Raw genomic sequence first — 17,643 nt, forward strand, 5'->3', positions numbered from 1 at the left:
GCTCTGTCACTTCTCTGCCGTGTGACCTTGGTCAGGTCACCTAGCTCCTTTGCGCTTCAATTACTCCATTTATAAAATGGGGATTCAAACTGGGAACCCTATGTGGAACATGGGCTGTGTCCAACCTGGTTAGCGTATATCTACCCCAGAGCTTAGTACAGTGCCCGGCACATAGTAAACGCTTAACAATTACCACTGAATCATTGTGGACAGGATACGTCTACCATCTCTGTCATACTGTTATAGTGTACTTTCCTAAGTGCTTAGTACAGTGCTCTGCACACAGTAAGTGCTCGATAAATACGATTGGTTAAAGAAAAAAGAAATAAAAGGAGATTATCAATGTGAAAGCACTTTGGGAAAATAAAAAGTAGAGTACAAAAAAATGGTATTGTTTCAAATGCATATTTGGAAACTCTTGGCTCAGTCCAGGTCTTCCCTCCCTTACCTCAGCCTCTAAGCTTCCTGGAGACCCCTTGAGTGGACCACTGAGGCCCGACCTTCTAGGGACTGGGAAAAACTGAACAAGAGAAGCAGCATGGCCTAGTGGGACCTGAGAAGTCCTGGGTTCTCATCCCGACTCTGCCACCGATTAATATTAATAATTATGGTACTTGTTAAGCACTTACTATGTGCCGAGCACTGTTTTAAGCACTGGGGTAGATAGGAGTTAATCATGTTGGGACACAGTCCCTGTTCCCACATGGGGCTCACACTCTTATTCCCATGTTCCAGATGAGGTAACTGAGGCACAGAAAAGTGATGCCTGTCTACTTGTTTTGTTGTCTGTCTCCCCAGACTAGACTGTGAGCCCATTGTTGGAGAGGGTTTGTCTCTATCTGTTGGCGAACTGTACTTTCCAACCGCTCAGTACAGTGCTCTGCACACAATAAATGCTCAATAAATATGATTGAATGAATGAATGAATGAAGTGACCTGCCCAAGGTCACACAGCAAACATGTGGCAGAGACGGAATTAGAGCCCAGGTCCTTCTGACTGCCAGGCCCATGCTCTGTCCACTAAGCCATGCTGCTTCTCTGCGACTTGCCTACTGTGTGACCTTAGGCAAGTCACTTAACTTCCCTATCCCTCCGTTTCCTCATCTGTAAAACGGGGATTCACTACCTACTCTCCCTCCTACTTAGACTACAAGCCTCATGCGGGACAGGGATTGTGTCCAACCTGATGATCTCAAGCAGCGCGGCTCGGTGGAAAGAGCCCGGGCTTGGGAGTCAGAGGTCAAGGGTTCGAATCCCGACTCTACCGCTTGTCATCCGTAAATGGGGATGAAGACTGTGAGCCTCACGTGGGACAAGCTGATGACTCTGTATCTCCCCCAGCGCTTAGAACAGTGCTCGGCACATAGTAGGCGCTTAACAAATACCAACATTATTATATCTACCCCAGCATTTAGTCCAGTTCTTGGCACATAGGAAGTGCTGCACAAACACTACGATATTTATTATTACCTCTGATTCTCATCCATGCATGTTGCCAATAAGGTCTTAACTCTTGAATCAATCAATCAGTAGTATGAATTGACCACTCACTGTGTGCAAAACACTGTACTTAGCGCTTGGGAGAGTACAGTGTACTAGAGTCGGATCCAATTATGACGGTTTTCAGGATCGCGGTTTTATTTTAATGATGTACCTTTTGAATTTAGAAAGACTAAGTCTGTATGTTTATGACTTTCCAGATCCAAAGAAACCGGAATTGTCTATCGCAACTCAACAACCGAACTGTAAATATCTCCCCGTTCCCAGGTAGGAGCACTGACATAGCAGCATTTCACCGCACTGATTCTATCTAGAATATTGTCTGGAATAGTGATATGCCAGATGCCTTCCCAAGAATATACTTTTCCCAAACGATAATAATGTTGATATGGCATTTCTTAAGTGCTTACTATGTGCCAGGCACTATACTAATGTAAGCTGGAGTAGATCCAAGCAAATCGAGTTGGACACGGTCCCCGTCCCACCTGGGGCTCACATTCTCAATCCCCATTTTACAGAAGAGGTGACTGAGGCACAAGTGACTCGCCCAAGGTCACACAGCAGAGCCTCAATTCGAACTCGTGACTTTCAGCCTCCCAGACCCCTGCTCTATCCACTACGTCACGCTCCTTCTCTAAATCTAAATCCGAATAGACTGTAAACCCGTCAAAGGGCGGGGACTGTCTCTATCAGCTGCCGACTTATACATTCCAAGCGCTCAGTACAGTGCTCTGCACGTAGTAAGCGCTCAATAAATACTATTGAATGAAATAAATAACATTGAATAAATCAATCCGGTTCCGGTTCCGTCCTATGTGAGGAAGCATTAGCGTTAATCATTCAATCAACCTGGTATTTATTGCATGCTTACTGCGTGCAGGGGACTGTACTAAGCGCTTGGAAGAGTACGATTCCACAGAATTGATAGACACAATCTCTGCCCTCAAGAAGAAGCAGTGTGGCCAATAGAAAGAGCATGAGCCTAGGAGACAGAAAACCTGGGTTCTAATCCTGCTTCTGCCACTTGCCTGCTGTGTGACCTTCGGCATTCAGACTGAGCCCCCCCGTTCCCCTGCTCCTCTTCCCCTCCCCATCACCCCTACTCCCTCCCTCTGCTCTACCCCCTTCCCCTCCCCACAGCGCTTGTATTTGTACATATTTATTATTCTATTTATTTTATTAATGATGTGTATATATCTATAATTCTATTTATCTATGTTGATGCTATTAATGCCTGTCTACTTGTTTTATTTTATGGTCTGTCTCCCCCTTCTAGACTGTGTGCCCATTGTTGGGTAGGGATTGTCTCTACCTGTTGCTGAATTATATTTTCCAAGCGCTCAGTACAGTGCTCTGCACACAGAACGCGCTCAACAAATACGACCGAATGAACGAATTTAACTGCTCTATGCCTCAGTTTCCTCATCTGTAAAATGAGGATTCAATACCTGTTCACCCTCCTACTTAGACTGTGAGCCCCATATGGGACAGGGACTGTGTCTGACCCGATTAACTTGTATCTACCTTAGCACTTACAACAGTGCTTGTTACACAGTAGGTACTTAATGAATACCACTGATACTAACAGTATTATTATCAGGTTTCTCATCGAATGTTCCATATTGTTGCCAGTTTTAAACCCTGAGAATCAAAGAATCAGAATATCCGTTGAAGTTTTCATCACTCTTCCTAGTCTTCTTAATGAATGATTAAGAGATTTCAACAGTTTGGGTTTGGGGTTGGTTTGGTGTTTTTTTTAACGTAGTAAGAGGGGCAGGAAACAAGGCCAGGGAGGTGAAAGTGGTTCTATTAGTGGAAGATTTTGTCCTGGCCTAAAATAGTTGCCAGTTAGGCAGAACTCACTTGAGCATCAAACCAAAAACATTGTGTATCTGGCCACTAATTCACTGTTTTGCCTGGAAATCTCCCACGTCCCTTTACGTGGAGTATTTTGTTTTATTGAAGGGTTTCATCTGGCCTATCATTTTCGGCTACAATATTATATTTCTCTTTCAAAATAAGGCCAAAGAATTCATTAATATTATTTAAGGGCAACCTACAGCACAAAAGCACTGTACTAAACATTTAGGAGAGGACAATTGAGAGAGACATCATCCCTGCCTTCAAGGAACTTGCAATCTAAAAACAAAATGCCCAACTTTTGTTCCTTTTGCCTATTCCCTTTTGTCATACTTATAAACGATGTACTGAAACTAAAAACACTTCACAGACATTTTCTCCTCTCTTGATTTTTCTCTTTTAAAACCGAGAGGAAAATGTGAGAGGCGCTTAGCGAAATCTTCATTCTTCCTTTTTGCTAAACACTCAACCAAATTATGCACTTTTGCACTTTCAAAAAGACCCTGGTTTTAGTGAGTGCAATAGTATGAAGAAGAAGAAAGAATGTTGGTATTTAAGCGCTTACTATGTGCAGAGCACTGTTCTAAGCGCTGGGGTAGACACAGGGTCATCAGGTTGTCCCACCTGAGGCTCACAGTTAATCCCCATTTTACAGATGAGGTGACTGAGGCACAGAGAAGTGAAGTGACTCGCCCACAGTCACACAGCTGACAAGTGGCAGAGCCGGGAGTCGAACCCATGACCTCTGACTCCGAAGCCCGGGCTCTTGGAAGTTCGGCTTAGGCGGACAGTGGAGTCCCAGGCCCGGATCTGTGGTTGGGTGATTTGCTACTATTGCATAGACAAAACACAATGTCACTCGAGGTCCCATTCAAGATAGCGAGAGCCAGAAATAGCAGTGTGTTTACTTTGATGACACTGATATTCCATTCACCCAAAGGAGTTATAACCCAAAGAGTTCGAGCCAGAAAAATCCCTTGACTCAGGCAATCAGATCCCAAGTAGCTGATGGGGTCTACAGACCATTAAAGAGAGAATGAATAAGAAGATCTAAGGCAAAAGACAATTTTCAGGAAAACCCTGATGTCTGGAAACCCTTGTTTAAGGATGTGTTTTTCCACTCACTGAAAAGCACATCCGTTTCTTAATTATTCCTTCAGATTTTTGGATAATAGTTTCCCTTTCATGCTTTCCTTTGCTCATCTTCCATGAAATTGTCTTATTAGCGATTCTAGTCTTGGTCTTCTTCCTCTTTCTTCGGCATTGGCTTCTTCCTCCTTATACAGTATATTATTTTCTTTTTTGGTATTTGTTAGGTATTTACTATGTGCCAGAAACTATACTGAACACTACAATAAGCACAGGCGTAGATACAAGATAATCAGTTTAGACAAAATCCCCGTCACATGGTCTACGTAGGAGGAAGTAGGATTCATTTATTCATTAAATCGTATTTATTGCACGCTTACTGTGTGCACTGTACTAAGTGCTTGGGAGAGTACTATACGACTATAAACACACACATTCCCTGCCAACAACAAACTTCCAGTCGCCAGAAGGGGAGACAGACATCATTTACAAATACATAAAATTACAGATACGTACATAAATGCTGTGGGGCTCGGAGAGCGGGTAGGAAGAGCAAAGGGAGCAAATCAGGGTGACGCAAAAGAGAGTGGGAGATGAGGAAAGCGGGGCTTAGCCTAGGAAGGCTTCTTGGAGGAGATGCGCCTTCAATAAGGCTTTGAAGAGGGGGAGAGTCACTGTCTTGCGGATCCGAGGAGGGAGGGCGTTCCAGGCCAGAGGCAGGAAGTGGGCTAGGTGTGGGCGGCCAGACGGGGCCAGATGGAGGCACAGTGCAAAGGTTAGCACTAGAGGAGCGAAGTGTGGGGGCTGCGTTGTAGAAAAATAGAAGCGAGGTGAGGTAAGAGGGGGCAGTGAATCTCCATTTTACAGATTGGGTAACTAAGGCACTGATAAGTTCATTCATTCATTCATTCAATCGTATTTACTGAGCGCTTACTATGTGCAGAACACTGTACTGAGTACTTGAAATGTACAATCCGGCAACAGATAGAGACAGTCCCTGCCCAGCAAAGGGCTCACAGTCTAAGCGGGGGAGGCAGACAACAAAACAAAACGAGTGGTCGGGCGTCAATACCATCGAGATAAATAGAATCATAGATGCATACACATCGTTAACAAAATAAATAATCAATAATATATACAAATAGGCACAGGTGCTGTGGGGAGGGTAGAGGAGGGGAGAAGGGGGAATGGGGAGGGGAGGAGGGGCAGAGGGAAAGGAAGGGCTCAGTCTGGGAAGGCCTCCTGGAGGAGGTGGGCTCTCAAGTTAAGTATCGCCCAAAGTCATCCAGACGAACCCAGGTCCTCTGATTCCCAGGCCCATTCTCTTTGCACTAGGCCACATTCTTTTCCTTCTCTCCCCATTATTTTGCCCTCTGATGCTCCTTTTCCATTGTATTTATTCACTGAGTGACCGGGTTTCCTCCATATTCATTCATTCATTCATTCAATCCTATTGATTGAGCATTTATTCTGTGCATAGCACTGAAATAAGCACTCAGGAGACCACAATATGACAGTAAACAGACATAGGCCCTGTCTGTACGCAACATATACGCAACAAACTTACAGCCTAGAGTGGGCAAAGTCTCGAGAGAGGGAGCTTCTAGGGATCGAGCCTTTCCTAGGGTCAAACGTCAACACCCCTCAAGCCAGGGAGAAAGAGAAAGAAACACAGAGCTCCCCAGGGGCCTACAGAGACAGCCCCATCTTTCCGGCCCTCGCCCGCCTTATTCTCAAATCCACCTGCACTCTCAGCGTTCACCTCTTTCCAGACAGAGACCGGGCAAGGCCCTAGGGGAGGCTCAGGAGAGGGGAAGGGAAGGGGCCACGCGGGATAAGACATACCACCGGAAGCCCATCCATTCAAACATTTAGCCCCGCTCTTGGCTGCGTCCTGTTGGCCCACCCTTGATCACCGGTCCATTACTGACTCCTGGAGCTTTCAAAATAGCACCAAGGATAGACAATCACCTCTAAGTCTTTCTCCCTTCTGGACAGGGGGAGGCTTGGCTGAGATAACTGGATGCTTCTGGTGCGACCTTTGAAGTTCGCCGGAAAACAGATGCCCGGCGGGAAGGGGGCCAGACGCTGAGTTCTATGGGGCGGGTGGTATTTCAGGCCAGCCAGATGAACCGGGGAGTCGGCCGGACGCACGGACAAACATATAATAATAATGGTGGTATCTGTTAAGCGCTCACCATGTGCAGGGCACTGTTCTAAGCGCTGGGGGAGATACAGGGTAATCAGGTTGTCCCACGTGAGGCTCACAGTCAATCGCCATTTTACAGATGAGGTAACTGAAGCACCAAGAAGTGAAGGGACTTGCCCACAGCCACACAGCGGACAAGTGGCAGAGCCATGGATTCGAACCCATGACCTCTGACTCCCAAGCCCGGGCTCTTTCCACTGAGCTTCGCTGCTCCAGGTCATAAACCGACTCTATCAATCTATCAAACGGTGGCATTTACTAAGTGCTTACTACGTGCAGAGCACGCACTAAGCATCTGGGAGAGTACAATACCGGAGCGATGTTAGGCACAATCCCTGCCCACAGGAAGCGTAGAGTCTATTCAGGCCAACTTCGACATCTTCAGCCCTCTTCTATATATTTTTCATTCAATTGTATACTCAACTGTTCATATGGACTACTAGTGCAAAGATTTTTACACCGGTCTCCTCCATTAGAGTGTAAGCTGCTTGTGGGCAACAAACGCATCATTTCCTAAATTCTGTACTTCCCCCAAACTGCCCACTTTCCCAACAAATACCATCCTTATTTATTTATTACTACTACTATTAATATTACTGATACAACTACTGTTACTCCTTGTGGGTAAAGAATGTGTCTGTTAATCGTTATATTCTGCTCTCCAAAGCACTTAGTACGGTGCTCTGCACAGAATAAACTCTCCATTTGTCCATTCAATCATCTTTATTGAGGGCTTACTGTGTGCAGAGCACTGTACTGAGCGCTTGGAAAGTACAAGTCGGCAACAAATAGAGACAATCTCTGCCCAACGACGGGCTCACGGTCCAGAAGGGGGGAGAAATGATTGAAATGAGTGAATGGATATTACTACACTACACTATTATTACCACTGTTATGATTTATTCTACTATTACCACTGCTACGACTACAAATGCTCACTTATATACACTTACGTACTGATGTCAAGCACCTAGCACAGTGCTCTGCACACAGTAAGAGCTCAATAAATATGATTGAATGCACAAATGTCTGTAATTTGTTGATTTATGTCAATGCCAGTCTCCCCCTTTAGACCGAATGCTCCTCGAGAGCAGAGAACGTGTCTACCGACTCTGTCGTATTGTACTCTCCCAAGCGCTTAGCGCAGTGCTCTGCAACAGTGCGTGCGCAACAAATGGGATTGCTTTTGGACTGATTCGTTCTACTCCACTGCTGCTCCGACTGCTGTTAATAATAATGGTGGTTTCTGTTAAACGCTTATTATGCGCACAGCACTGTTCTAAGCGCTGGGGGGATCCAAGGTGATCAGGTTGTCCCACGTGGGGATCACAGTTTTTAATTCCCATTTTACACATGAGGTAACTAAGCCACAGAGAAGTGAAGCGACTTGCCCAAAGTCACACAGCTGGCAAGCGGCGGAGCCGGGATTAGAACCCAGGACCTCTGACTCCCAAGCCCGGGCTCTTGCCACTGAGCCACGCTGCTTCTCTACGTAGTACTGCTGCTCTCTAGTCAGGGTTCACAGAGGGGATCTCCAAGTCCCAAATTTCCAAGCAGAAAATCACCTCAGTGGCATCTAGAAACACCACAAATAGAGTATTTTTGTGTAAGAAAATGTAAACAGTGCATTCATCCATTTAAACTGGGTTTGTAATATTTTTATATATGTTCTAATTGGTTGGTTCCTATCTATTGTCCCTCTACCTAAAGCAGGCAGGAAGATGCAGATAAAAAGGGAGAGAAGCAGCGTGGCTCAGTGGAAAGAGCGCGGGCTTTGGAGTCAGAGGTCATGAGTTCGAATCCCGGCTCTGCCACTTGTCTGCTGTGTGACCTTGGGCAAGTCACTTCACTTCTCTGGGCCTCAGTTCCCTCATCTGGAAAATGGGGATGAAGACTGTGAGCCCCACGTGGGACGACCTGATTCCCCTGTGTCTACCCCAGCGCTTAGAACAGTGCTCTGCACATAGTAAGCGCTTAACAAATACCAACATTATTATTATTAAGTTTCTACAACACTTCCCCCCATTCACTCTTGGTCTGGTCCCTGAATGTTTTCATATCCAGGATTTGCTATGCCGTGAGAAATCATAATGCTACTTTCATTTGAATATTTCCCTTAGCTCTTCATTCACGGTGAACGAGACAAGCTATCCAACCTCAGGTAAGACCTGTTTTGGCTTCGTGTCATAACTTGAAGACAAGCAGATGTATTTTTTAAAATCACAGAAACCTCTCCCAACATTTTGTTCCTTTGCTTTTCCTTCAACTGTTAGTACAGTAGCCGAAAACTTTACACAGTACTGACTGAAGATTCCCTCGGTGGAAAAGTTAACAGGATTTTTTAGGCAGCCATAGCATAAAGAGAATTGTACTTTCCTCAGGAACTAATTCTCCCACTCTTTAGGGCTTACATTTTGGTCAAAACCCATGAGAAGAAAAACGTGGGCTGTGTCCTCGCCCACTGTGATATGACAACCATACTAACACCACCGCCACTTTACCCAAATCGGCTCACAAAGTCTTACAAACGCCAACTCGTCTTCCCCTATTAATTCCCAGAATCCCAACTCTTATAAATCCATTGTATGCCCACTTATGATGCCCATTTATTCATTCGATCATATTTATTGAGCACTTGCTCTGTGCAGAGCACTGTACTAAGCGCTCGGGAGAGCACAGTGGAACAAGAGACCTCCCAACCTAAATAATAATAATGTTGGTAATTGTTGAGCGCTTACTATGGGCCGAGCCCTGTTCTAAGCGCTGGGGTGGACAGAGGGGGATCAGGTTGTCCCACGTGGGGCTCACAGTCTTAATCCCCATTTTACAGAGGAGGTCACTGAGGCACCGAGAAGTTAAGTGACTTGCCCACAGTCACACAGCTGACGAGTGGCCGAGCCGGGATTCGAACCCATGACCTTGGACTCCAAAGCCCGTGCTCTTTCCACTGAGCCACGCTGCTTCTCACATCTCTCCCCACTCCAGTCCATATTTCACTCCGCTGCCCAGAACGTCTATTGTACAGAAATGTTCAGGACACGCCACCCCTCTTAAAAATTATGATGAGGATGATGATGATGGTATTTGTTAAGCACTTACTCTGTGCCAAGCACTGTTCATTCAGTCGTATTTATTGAGCACTTACTAGATGCAGAGCACTGTACTAAGCACTTGGAACGTACAGTTCGGCCACAGATAGAGACAATCCCTGCCCAATGACGGGCTCACAGTCTAAACGCTGGGGTAGATACCAGGTTGTCCCCCGTGGGGCTAACAGTCTTAATCCCCATTTTATAGATGAGGTAACTGAGGCACAGAGAAGTGAAGCGACTTGTCCAAGGTCACACACCTGACAAGTGGAGGAGCCGGGATTAGAACCCTCAACTCTGACTCCCAAGCCCGGGCTCTTTCCACGAAGCCATATCGCTTCTTGCAAATAGCTCCAGGGGTTGCCCTTCCACCCTCGTCTCAAACAAAAACTCCTCGCCATTGACTTCAAGGCCGTCCATCCCCTGGCCCCCTCCTCCCTCAGCTCCCTTCTCTCCTTCTCCAGCCCAGCCCGCACACTCCGCTCCCCTGGGGCCGCTCACCTTCTCCCCGGGCCTCCATCTCACCTGTCTCGCCACTGACGCCTGGCCCTGCCCTGCCTCTGGCCTGGAACGCCCTCCCTCCTCCATCTGACAGACGATGACACTCTCCCCATTCAGAGCCCTCCTGAAGGCCCGTGGCCTCCAAGAGGCCTTCCCTGACTAAGCCCCACTTTTCCTCAGCTCCTGCTCTTCCACCACCTCCCAGTCCCACGGCTCCTTTGTATATCTCTGTAATTTTATTTATTTGTATTGATGTCTGTCTCCCCGCCTCTAGACTGTGAGCTCACTGTGGGCAGGAAATCTCACTGTTTATTTTTGCATTGTACTTTCCCAAGCACCTAGTACAGAGAAGCAGCGTGGCTCAGTGGAAAGAGTCCGGGCTTGGGAGTCAGAGGTCACAGGTTCCAATCCCGCCTCTGCCACTGTCAGCTGTGTGACCTTGGGCAAGTCACTTGACTTCTCTGGGCCTCAGTTACCTCATCTGGAAAACGGGGATGAAGAATGTGAGCCCCACATGGTACAACCTGTTTACCTTGGATCTACCCCCAGCGTTTAGAACAGTGCTTGGCACATAGTAAGCACTTAAATACCAACATTATTATTATTATAGAAAGAGCTTAATAAATATGATTGAATCAGTGAATGAACAATAGACACATTCTCTGCCCACAATAATAATAATGATAATATTGATGGTATTTGTAATCAGGTTGTCCCACGTGGGGCTTACAGTCTTAATCCCCATTTTACAGATGAGGTAACTTAAGGCCCAGAGAAGTGAAGTGACTTGCCCAAAGTCACACAGCTGACAAGTGGAGGAACCGGGATTAGAACCCACGACCTCTGACTCCCAAGCCCGGGGTCTTTTTACTGAGCCATGCTGCTGTTATTGTTATGCTGTACTCTCCCAAGCACTTAGTACAGTGTTCTGCACGCAGTAAATTCTCAATAAATACGATTGAATTAATGAATGTACTTAGCACACAGTAAGCACGGGAAGCAGCGTGGCTCAGTGGAAAGAGCCTGGGCTTCAGAGTCTGAGGTGATGGGTTCGACTCCCGGCTCTGCCACTTGTCAGCTGTGTGACTGTGGGCAAGTCACTTAGCTTCTCTATGCCTCAGCTGCCTCATCTGTAAAATGGGGATTAACTGTGAGCCTCACGTGGGACAACCTGATGACCCTGTATCTCCCCCAGCGCTTAGAACAGTGCTCTGCACATAGTAAGCGCTTAACAAATACCAACAATATATAAATGTCGTAACTGCATCCAACTCTCCTTTAAGTGAAGCCAGCACCACAGAGCCCATCTCCAAATCCACCTCAGGAATTTCAGCACGTTCGTCTTTCCCCTCACCTCAGGCCCTTTTCCCGGGGGTCTTCTTTATGGAAATAAGGTCATCCCGACTCTGCCCCTTGTCAGCTGTGTGACTGTGGGCAAGTCACTTCACTTCTCTGTGCCTCAGTTCCCTCATCTGTAAAATGGGGGATGAAGACTGTGAGCCTCTCGTGGGACAACCTCATTCCCCTGGATCTCCCCCAGCGCTTAGAACAGTGCTCTGCACTGTGTAAGTGTTTAACAAATGCCAACATTATTGGGAAGCAGCGTGGCTCAGCGGAAAGAGCCTGGGCTTCGGAGTCAGAGGTCATGGGTTCGACTCCCGGCTCTGCCACTTGTCGGCTGTGTGACTGTGGGCAAGTCACTTAACTTCTCTGTGCCTCAGTTACTTCATCTGTAAAATGGGGATTAACTGTGAGCCTCACATGAGACAACCTGATTACCCTGTATCTACCCCAGGGCTTAAAACAATGCTCTGCACATAGTAAGCACTTAAAAAATACCAACATTATTATTATTATTATTATGTCTCCTCCATTAAAGTGCAAACTCGCTGATGGCAGGGAACATGTCAGTTTGCTATTCTGTACTTCCCATACACCTGAACTTGACTCTCCCATCTCCCCCGATCAGACCGTAAGCCCGTCAAACGGCAGGGACCGTCTCTATCTGTTGCCGACTTGTTCATTCCAAGCGCTTAGTACAGTGCTCTGCACATAGTAAGCGCTCAATAAATACTATTGAATTACCACAAATGAGTGCTCAATAAATGCTATTACTCTAAAGTTTCTAATTCTACAGTACCTATTTCAATCTCGTGAAAATTCACCAAAATGGACACAGCTTAAGAAAAAATAGTCAAGAACAATAAAAGCAGAAATAAATTTCAAACAGGATGTGTAGTGTGCTCCAAATTCTTCTTGCACTATGCTTCAAACTATTTCAAATACCTCATTTGATTTTGATATTCAAGCCATGTACTATAGGATGAGAAACAGCGTTAGGTAAAGGAAATGAAATGTTTAACACCCAAACACCCATTTTCAGAGGCACTGACCAGCAAGAAAAAATAGAAAAGCCAATGATAATACCGATTTTCCTCTCCCAAATGCGTCCTCGGAACATTTGGAACCTCAGCATTGTGGGAAAAGGTTTATAATGATAATAATAACTGTAGTAATTGTTAAGCTCTTACTAGGTGCCAAGCACTGTGGGCTGAATCAGGTTGGACACAGTCCCTGTCCCCCATGGCGCCTTGCAGTCTCAATCTCCATTTACACATAAGGTAATTGAGAAGTGAAGTGACTTGTCCAAGGCCACACAGTAGACAAGTGGTGGAGCCGGGATTAGAACCCATGACCTTCTGACTCCCGGGCCTCGCTCTATCCATTCCACCGTGCTGCTTCTCTTATCACTTCTCTTTATCGCTGCCACAAGGCCCGTCATATGACAGGACCCTGAATGTGGTTTGGGTAAAACACAGCTATGTTATTAGAAACTGTCAACAGAAAATAGTAACTGTGGAATTGGTAAAGCTTTTACTATGTGCCAGACATTGTTCGAAGCACTGGTGTAATAATAAAAAGTAATCACGGTGGCATTTGGTAAGCGCTTACTGTGTGTGAAGCACTGTTCTAAGCGCTGGGGAGGATGCAAGGTGGTCAGGTTGTCCCACGTGGAGCTCCCAGTCTTAGTCCCCATTTTACAGATGAGGGAACTGAGGTCCAGAGAAGTGAAGTGACTTGCTCAAAGTCAGCTGACAAGCGGTGGAGCCGGGATTAGAACCCATGACCTCTAACTCCCAAGCCCGGCCTCTTTCCATTGAGCCACGCTGCTTGTGTAATAATGTTGGTATTTGTTAAGCGCTTACTAGGTGCAGAGCACTGTTCTGAGCTCTGGGGTAGATCCAGGGTAATCAGGTTGTCCCTCGTGAGGCTCACCGTCTTAATCCCCATTTTACAGATGAAGTAACTGAGGCACAGAGAAGTTAAGTGACTTGCCCACAGTCACACAGCTGACAAGTGGTAGAGCCGGGATTCGAACCCACGACCTCTGACTCCCAGGCCCGTGCTCTTTCCACTGAGCTTCCACGCTGCTTATCAGATAATCAGGGTCCCTGTCCCATAAGGAGCTCTTAGTCTAAATAGGAGATCACACAGCAAGGTCCCACAGCAGACAAGTAATAATAATAAAGATGGCATTTGTTACGCGTTTCCTATGTGCCAAGCAGTATGTGCTAAGCGCTGGGGTAGATGCCTCAGTTACCTCATCTGTAAAATGGGGATTAACTGTGAGCCTCAGGTGGGACAACCTGATCAACTTATATAATAATAATAATCATGTTGGTATTTGTTAAGCGCTTACTATGTGCAGAGCATTGTTCTAAGCACTGGGGAAGATACAGGGTAATCAGGTTGGCCCACGAGGGGCTCACAGGCTTAATCCCCATTTTGCAAATAAGGTAACTGAGGCACAGAGAAGTTAAGTGACTTGCCCAAAGTCACCCAGCTGGCAAGTAGCGGGGCCAGGATTAGAACACACGACTTCCGACTCCCAAGCCCGTGCTCTTTCCGCTAAGCCACGCTGCTTCTGGGTGCTTCTACTCCTACTTACAAGTGGTGTAACTTCTCTGTGCCTTAGTTACCTCATCTGTAAAATGGGGATTAAGGTTGGGAGCCAAATGTGGGACAGGGACTGTGTCCAACCTGCTTAGCTCGAATCTACCCCAGTGCTTACTTGACTCATAGTAAGTACTTTAGCCAATACCATAAAAGAATAATAATAACCTTGGAGGAACCTGGAATTCTGCTCTCCTAACCTGATTTTTGTGTTTATCTGTCCAAGGGCCAGGGACCATGTCTAGTCAATCAGTTCATCCAATCGTATTTATTGAGTGCTTACTGTGTGCAGAGCACTGTACTGAGCGCTTGGGGCAGTCCACTATAACAATAACAATTTTAACAGCCTACAGGACTGCAATTATTAATGAATAATAATTGTGGAATTTGTTACTTTGGGCCAGGCCCTGTTCGAAGCACTGAGGTAGTTACGAGATAATCGGATTGGACACAGTCCCTGTCCCACCTAGGGCTCTAGTCTTAATCCCCACTTTACAGATGAGGTAACTGAGGCTCAGAGAAGTGAAGAGACTTGCCCAAGTTCACCCAGCAGACGAGTGGCAGAGCCAGGATCAGAACCCAGGTCCTTCTGACTCCCAGGCCCGTACTTCATCCATTAGGCCACGCTGCTTCTCATTCTTTTGCAGCACTTAATAGAGTGGTCTGCTCACCATAAGTGCTTAATAAGTATTATTCATTCATTCAATAGTATTTATTGAGCACTTACTATGTGCAGAGCACTGTACTAAGCGCTTGGAATGGACAATTCAGCAACAGATAGCAACAATCCCTGCCCAATGATGGACTCACAGTCTAATCAGGGGAGACAGAGAGCAAAGCAAAACAGAACAAAACAAAACAAGACAACATTATCACGATAAATAGAAATCAAGGGGATGTACATCTCATTAACAGAATAAATAGAGGTAATAAATAATATATACAAATGAGGACAGTGCTGAGGGGAGGGGAAGGGGGAGGAGCAGAGGGTGGAGGGGGAGCAGAGGGAAAAGGGGTAGCTCAGTCTGGGAAGGCCTCTTGGAGGAGGTGAGCTCTCAATAGGGCTTGGAAGAGGGGAAGAGAATGAATTTGGCGGAGGTGAGGAGGGAGGGCGTTCCGGGACCGCGGGAGGACGTGGCCCGGGGGTCGACGGCGGGATGGGCGAGAACGGGGGACGGTGAGGAGGTGGGCGGCGGAGGAGCGGAGCGTGCGGGGTGGGCGGTGGAAAGAGAGAAGGGAAGTGAGGTAGGAGGGGGCAAGGTGATGGAGAGCTTAATACTTCAAGTAGGTCCTATAGGCATTCTGCTCAAAACATAAGAGAATGGTTGACTTTTACAGGACAGAAATTAAACGCAAATTCACGATCACCGTCCCCAGCGAAGTGTAAACCTCTGGAACAGGAGACACTATCGACCTACGAAAATCAAAAAGGGGCAACTTTCAGCAATCCAAACCAAAGGGTAAAGACTTTTGTGTCAGAAACTAAATATCCTGCCGAACCTCTTCATCACTTTATATACGTTCACTGAACTCTGTAATAATTAAGGATAATTGTGGTATTTATTAAATGCTTACTATGTGTCGCGCACGGTACCTAAAAATCAAGCCATGAAAAAATCCATCAATGGTATTTATTGAATGCTTGCTGTGTTCATACGTTTAGGGTCTAGAGGGGGAGCAGATAGTTGTATAAATAAGTAAATCACGGCTACGTAGGTAAGTGCTGTGGGGCTGAGGATGAGGTGATTATCAGGGACTCTAAAGGTATAGAGTTTCCAGTCCTCTACCAGTCTCGACTACAGGAGGGAGAGTCAAGCAGAGGCCTGTCCATTCCATTCCTAGCTTGGCCAGCGGCTAGCGAGCGGCAGGCCACCGGCTACAAATCAAAACTCAGCCTTGCTGGGCCAACAGCGGTGTGGGAGAGAGTCGAGGGCGGAGACTCGAGTTTACTGCGCGGAAGGAGGCGATGGCAAACCGCTTCCGTATTTTTACCAAGAAAACTCTCTGGATCCACTACCGGAACGATCGCAGATGGAAGTGGGGCGTCCTGGGCGTCGCTATGGGTCAGACACGGCTCAACGGCGTAAGAAAGCAAGTCGCGTAATTATCACAAATTCTTTCAGTCAATTAATGGCATTCTTTGAGTGCTTACAGTGTGCGGAGGACTGCGCTAAGTGCTGGAGAGAGTACATTCTAACAGAGGTGGTAGACATGTTCCCTGTTAACATGAAGCTTATAGTCTTTCTCAAATATTTATGTAGAATCAATCAATGGTATTTATTGAGGGCTTACTATGTGCGGTGCACTGTACTAAGCATTTGAGAGAGTACGACGGAATAATTGGAAATGTTCCCTGCTCATAACGAGTTTATAATGGCATTTACTAAGCACTAAACTTTGTGTTAAGCACTGGGGGAGGTACAAGATAATCAGATCGAGCTCAGTCCCTATTCCAAATGGAGCTGGCGGTCTAAGAGGTAGGGTAGATTGATCATTTTTCCCTGTTTTACAGATGAGGACATTGAGACACAGAGAGAGGTTAGGAGACTTGACTACAGATGCACAGCAGGCCAGCAATAAATTTGGGACTTCCCATCCAGTGCACTTTCCACTAGGCCAGACTACATTCCATTGTTGTCATTTAAAAAATTGAGGTTTTCGTCATTTACTAAACACTGAGAATGTACTAAGGGATGGAACAGAAAGGTTATGATGTCAGTCACAGACTTTGCCCCCACATAGACTCCAAAATGGTCTCATTTCCATTTGACAGATGAGGAAATCGAAGCCCAGAGAGGTTAAGCGACTTGCCCAAGGTCCCACAGTAGCCCGATGGAAGAGCCGAGACCAGAATCCAGATCCTCCTGGCACTAGTGAAAGCCAGGAAGACGAGAAGCAAGGGCTAAGCAAGAGCGTGGCTTAGTGGAAAGAGCTCGGGCTTGGGAGACACAGGTTGTGGGTTCTAATCCCCTCTCCACTATTTATCAGATGTGTGACTTTGGGCAAGTCACTTCACTTCTCTGGGCCCCCATTCCCTCATCTGTAAAATGGAGATTAAGACTGTGAGCCCTACGTGGGACAACCTGATGACCTTGCATCTACCCCAGCGCTTAGAACAGTGTTTGGCATATAGAAAATGCTTAACAAATCCCATCATTATTATCCTCTGGACTGTAAGCCCGTTGTGGGCAGGGATTGTCTCTATTGCTGCATTGTACTTTCCAAATGCTTAGTTCAGTGCTCTGCACACAGTAAGCGCTCAGGAAATGCGATTGAATGAATGAATGAAAGGAGTAGTAGAATTTTAAAGGAATGTATTTCCTGGCTTGAACATGTTTTATAGTCGACCGTCCTCACATTCCGTTTAGTTCTTCATTCTCTACTCTCTCACCTCTGCCAAACACCGACACGATAAATGCTGTGAATTCTGATTATGCTTTG

The 17,643-nt window shown here is 46.3% G+C and overlaps 1 protein-coding gene across 2 annotated transcripts in view; it reads left to right on the forward strand.

The window, feature by feature from the left end:
• The window catches only part of CLNK (cytokine dependent hematopoietic cell linker), a 208,208-nt gene that overhangs the window by 171,251 nt on the left and 19,314 nt on the right, over positions 1 to 17,643 (forward strand). For both annotated transcript variants that reach the window (XM_039911666.1, XM_039911667.1), the window contains 3 exons: positions 1,701 to 1,767; positions 8,779 to 8,819; positions 15,541 to 15,662. In XM_039911666.1, the coding sequence (XP_039767600.1) occupies positions 1,701 to 1,767; positions 8,779 to 8,819; positions 15,541 to 15,662 (230 nt within the window). The remainder of the gene's footprint in view (positions 1 to 1,700; positions 1,768 to 8,778; positions 8,820 to 15,540; positions 15,663 to 17,643) is intronic.

The sequence above is a fragment of the Ornithorhynchus anatinus genome, chromosome 4 (genome assembly GCF_004115215.2).
Source record: "Ornithorhynchus anatinus isolate Pmale09 chromosome 4, mOrnAna1.pri.v4, whole genome shotgun sequence".
Classification (NCBI taxonomy): Eukaryota; Metazoa; Chordata; class Mammalia; order Monotremata; family Ornithorhynchidae; genus Ornithorhynchus; species Ornithorhynchus anatinus.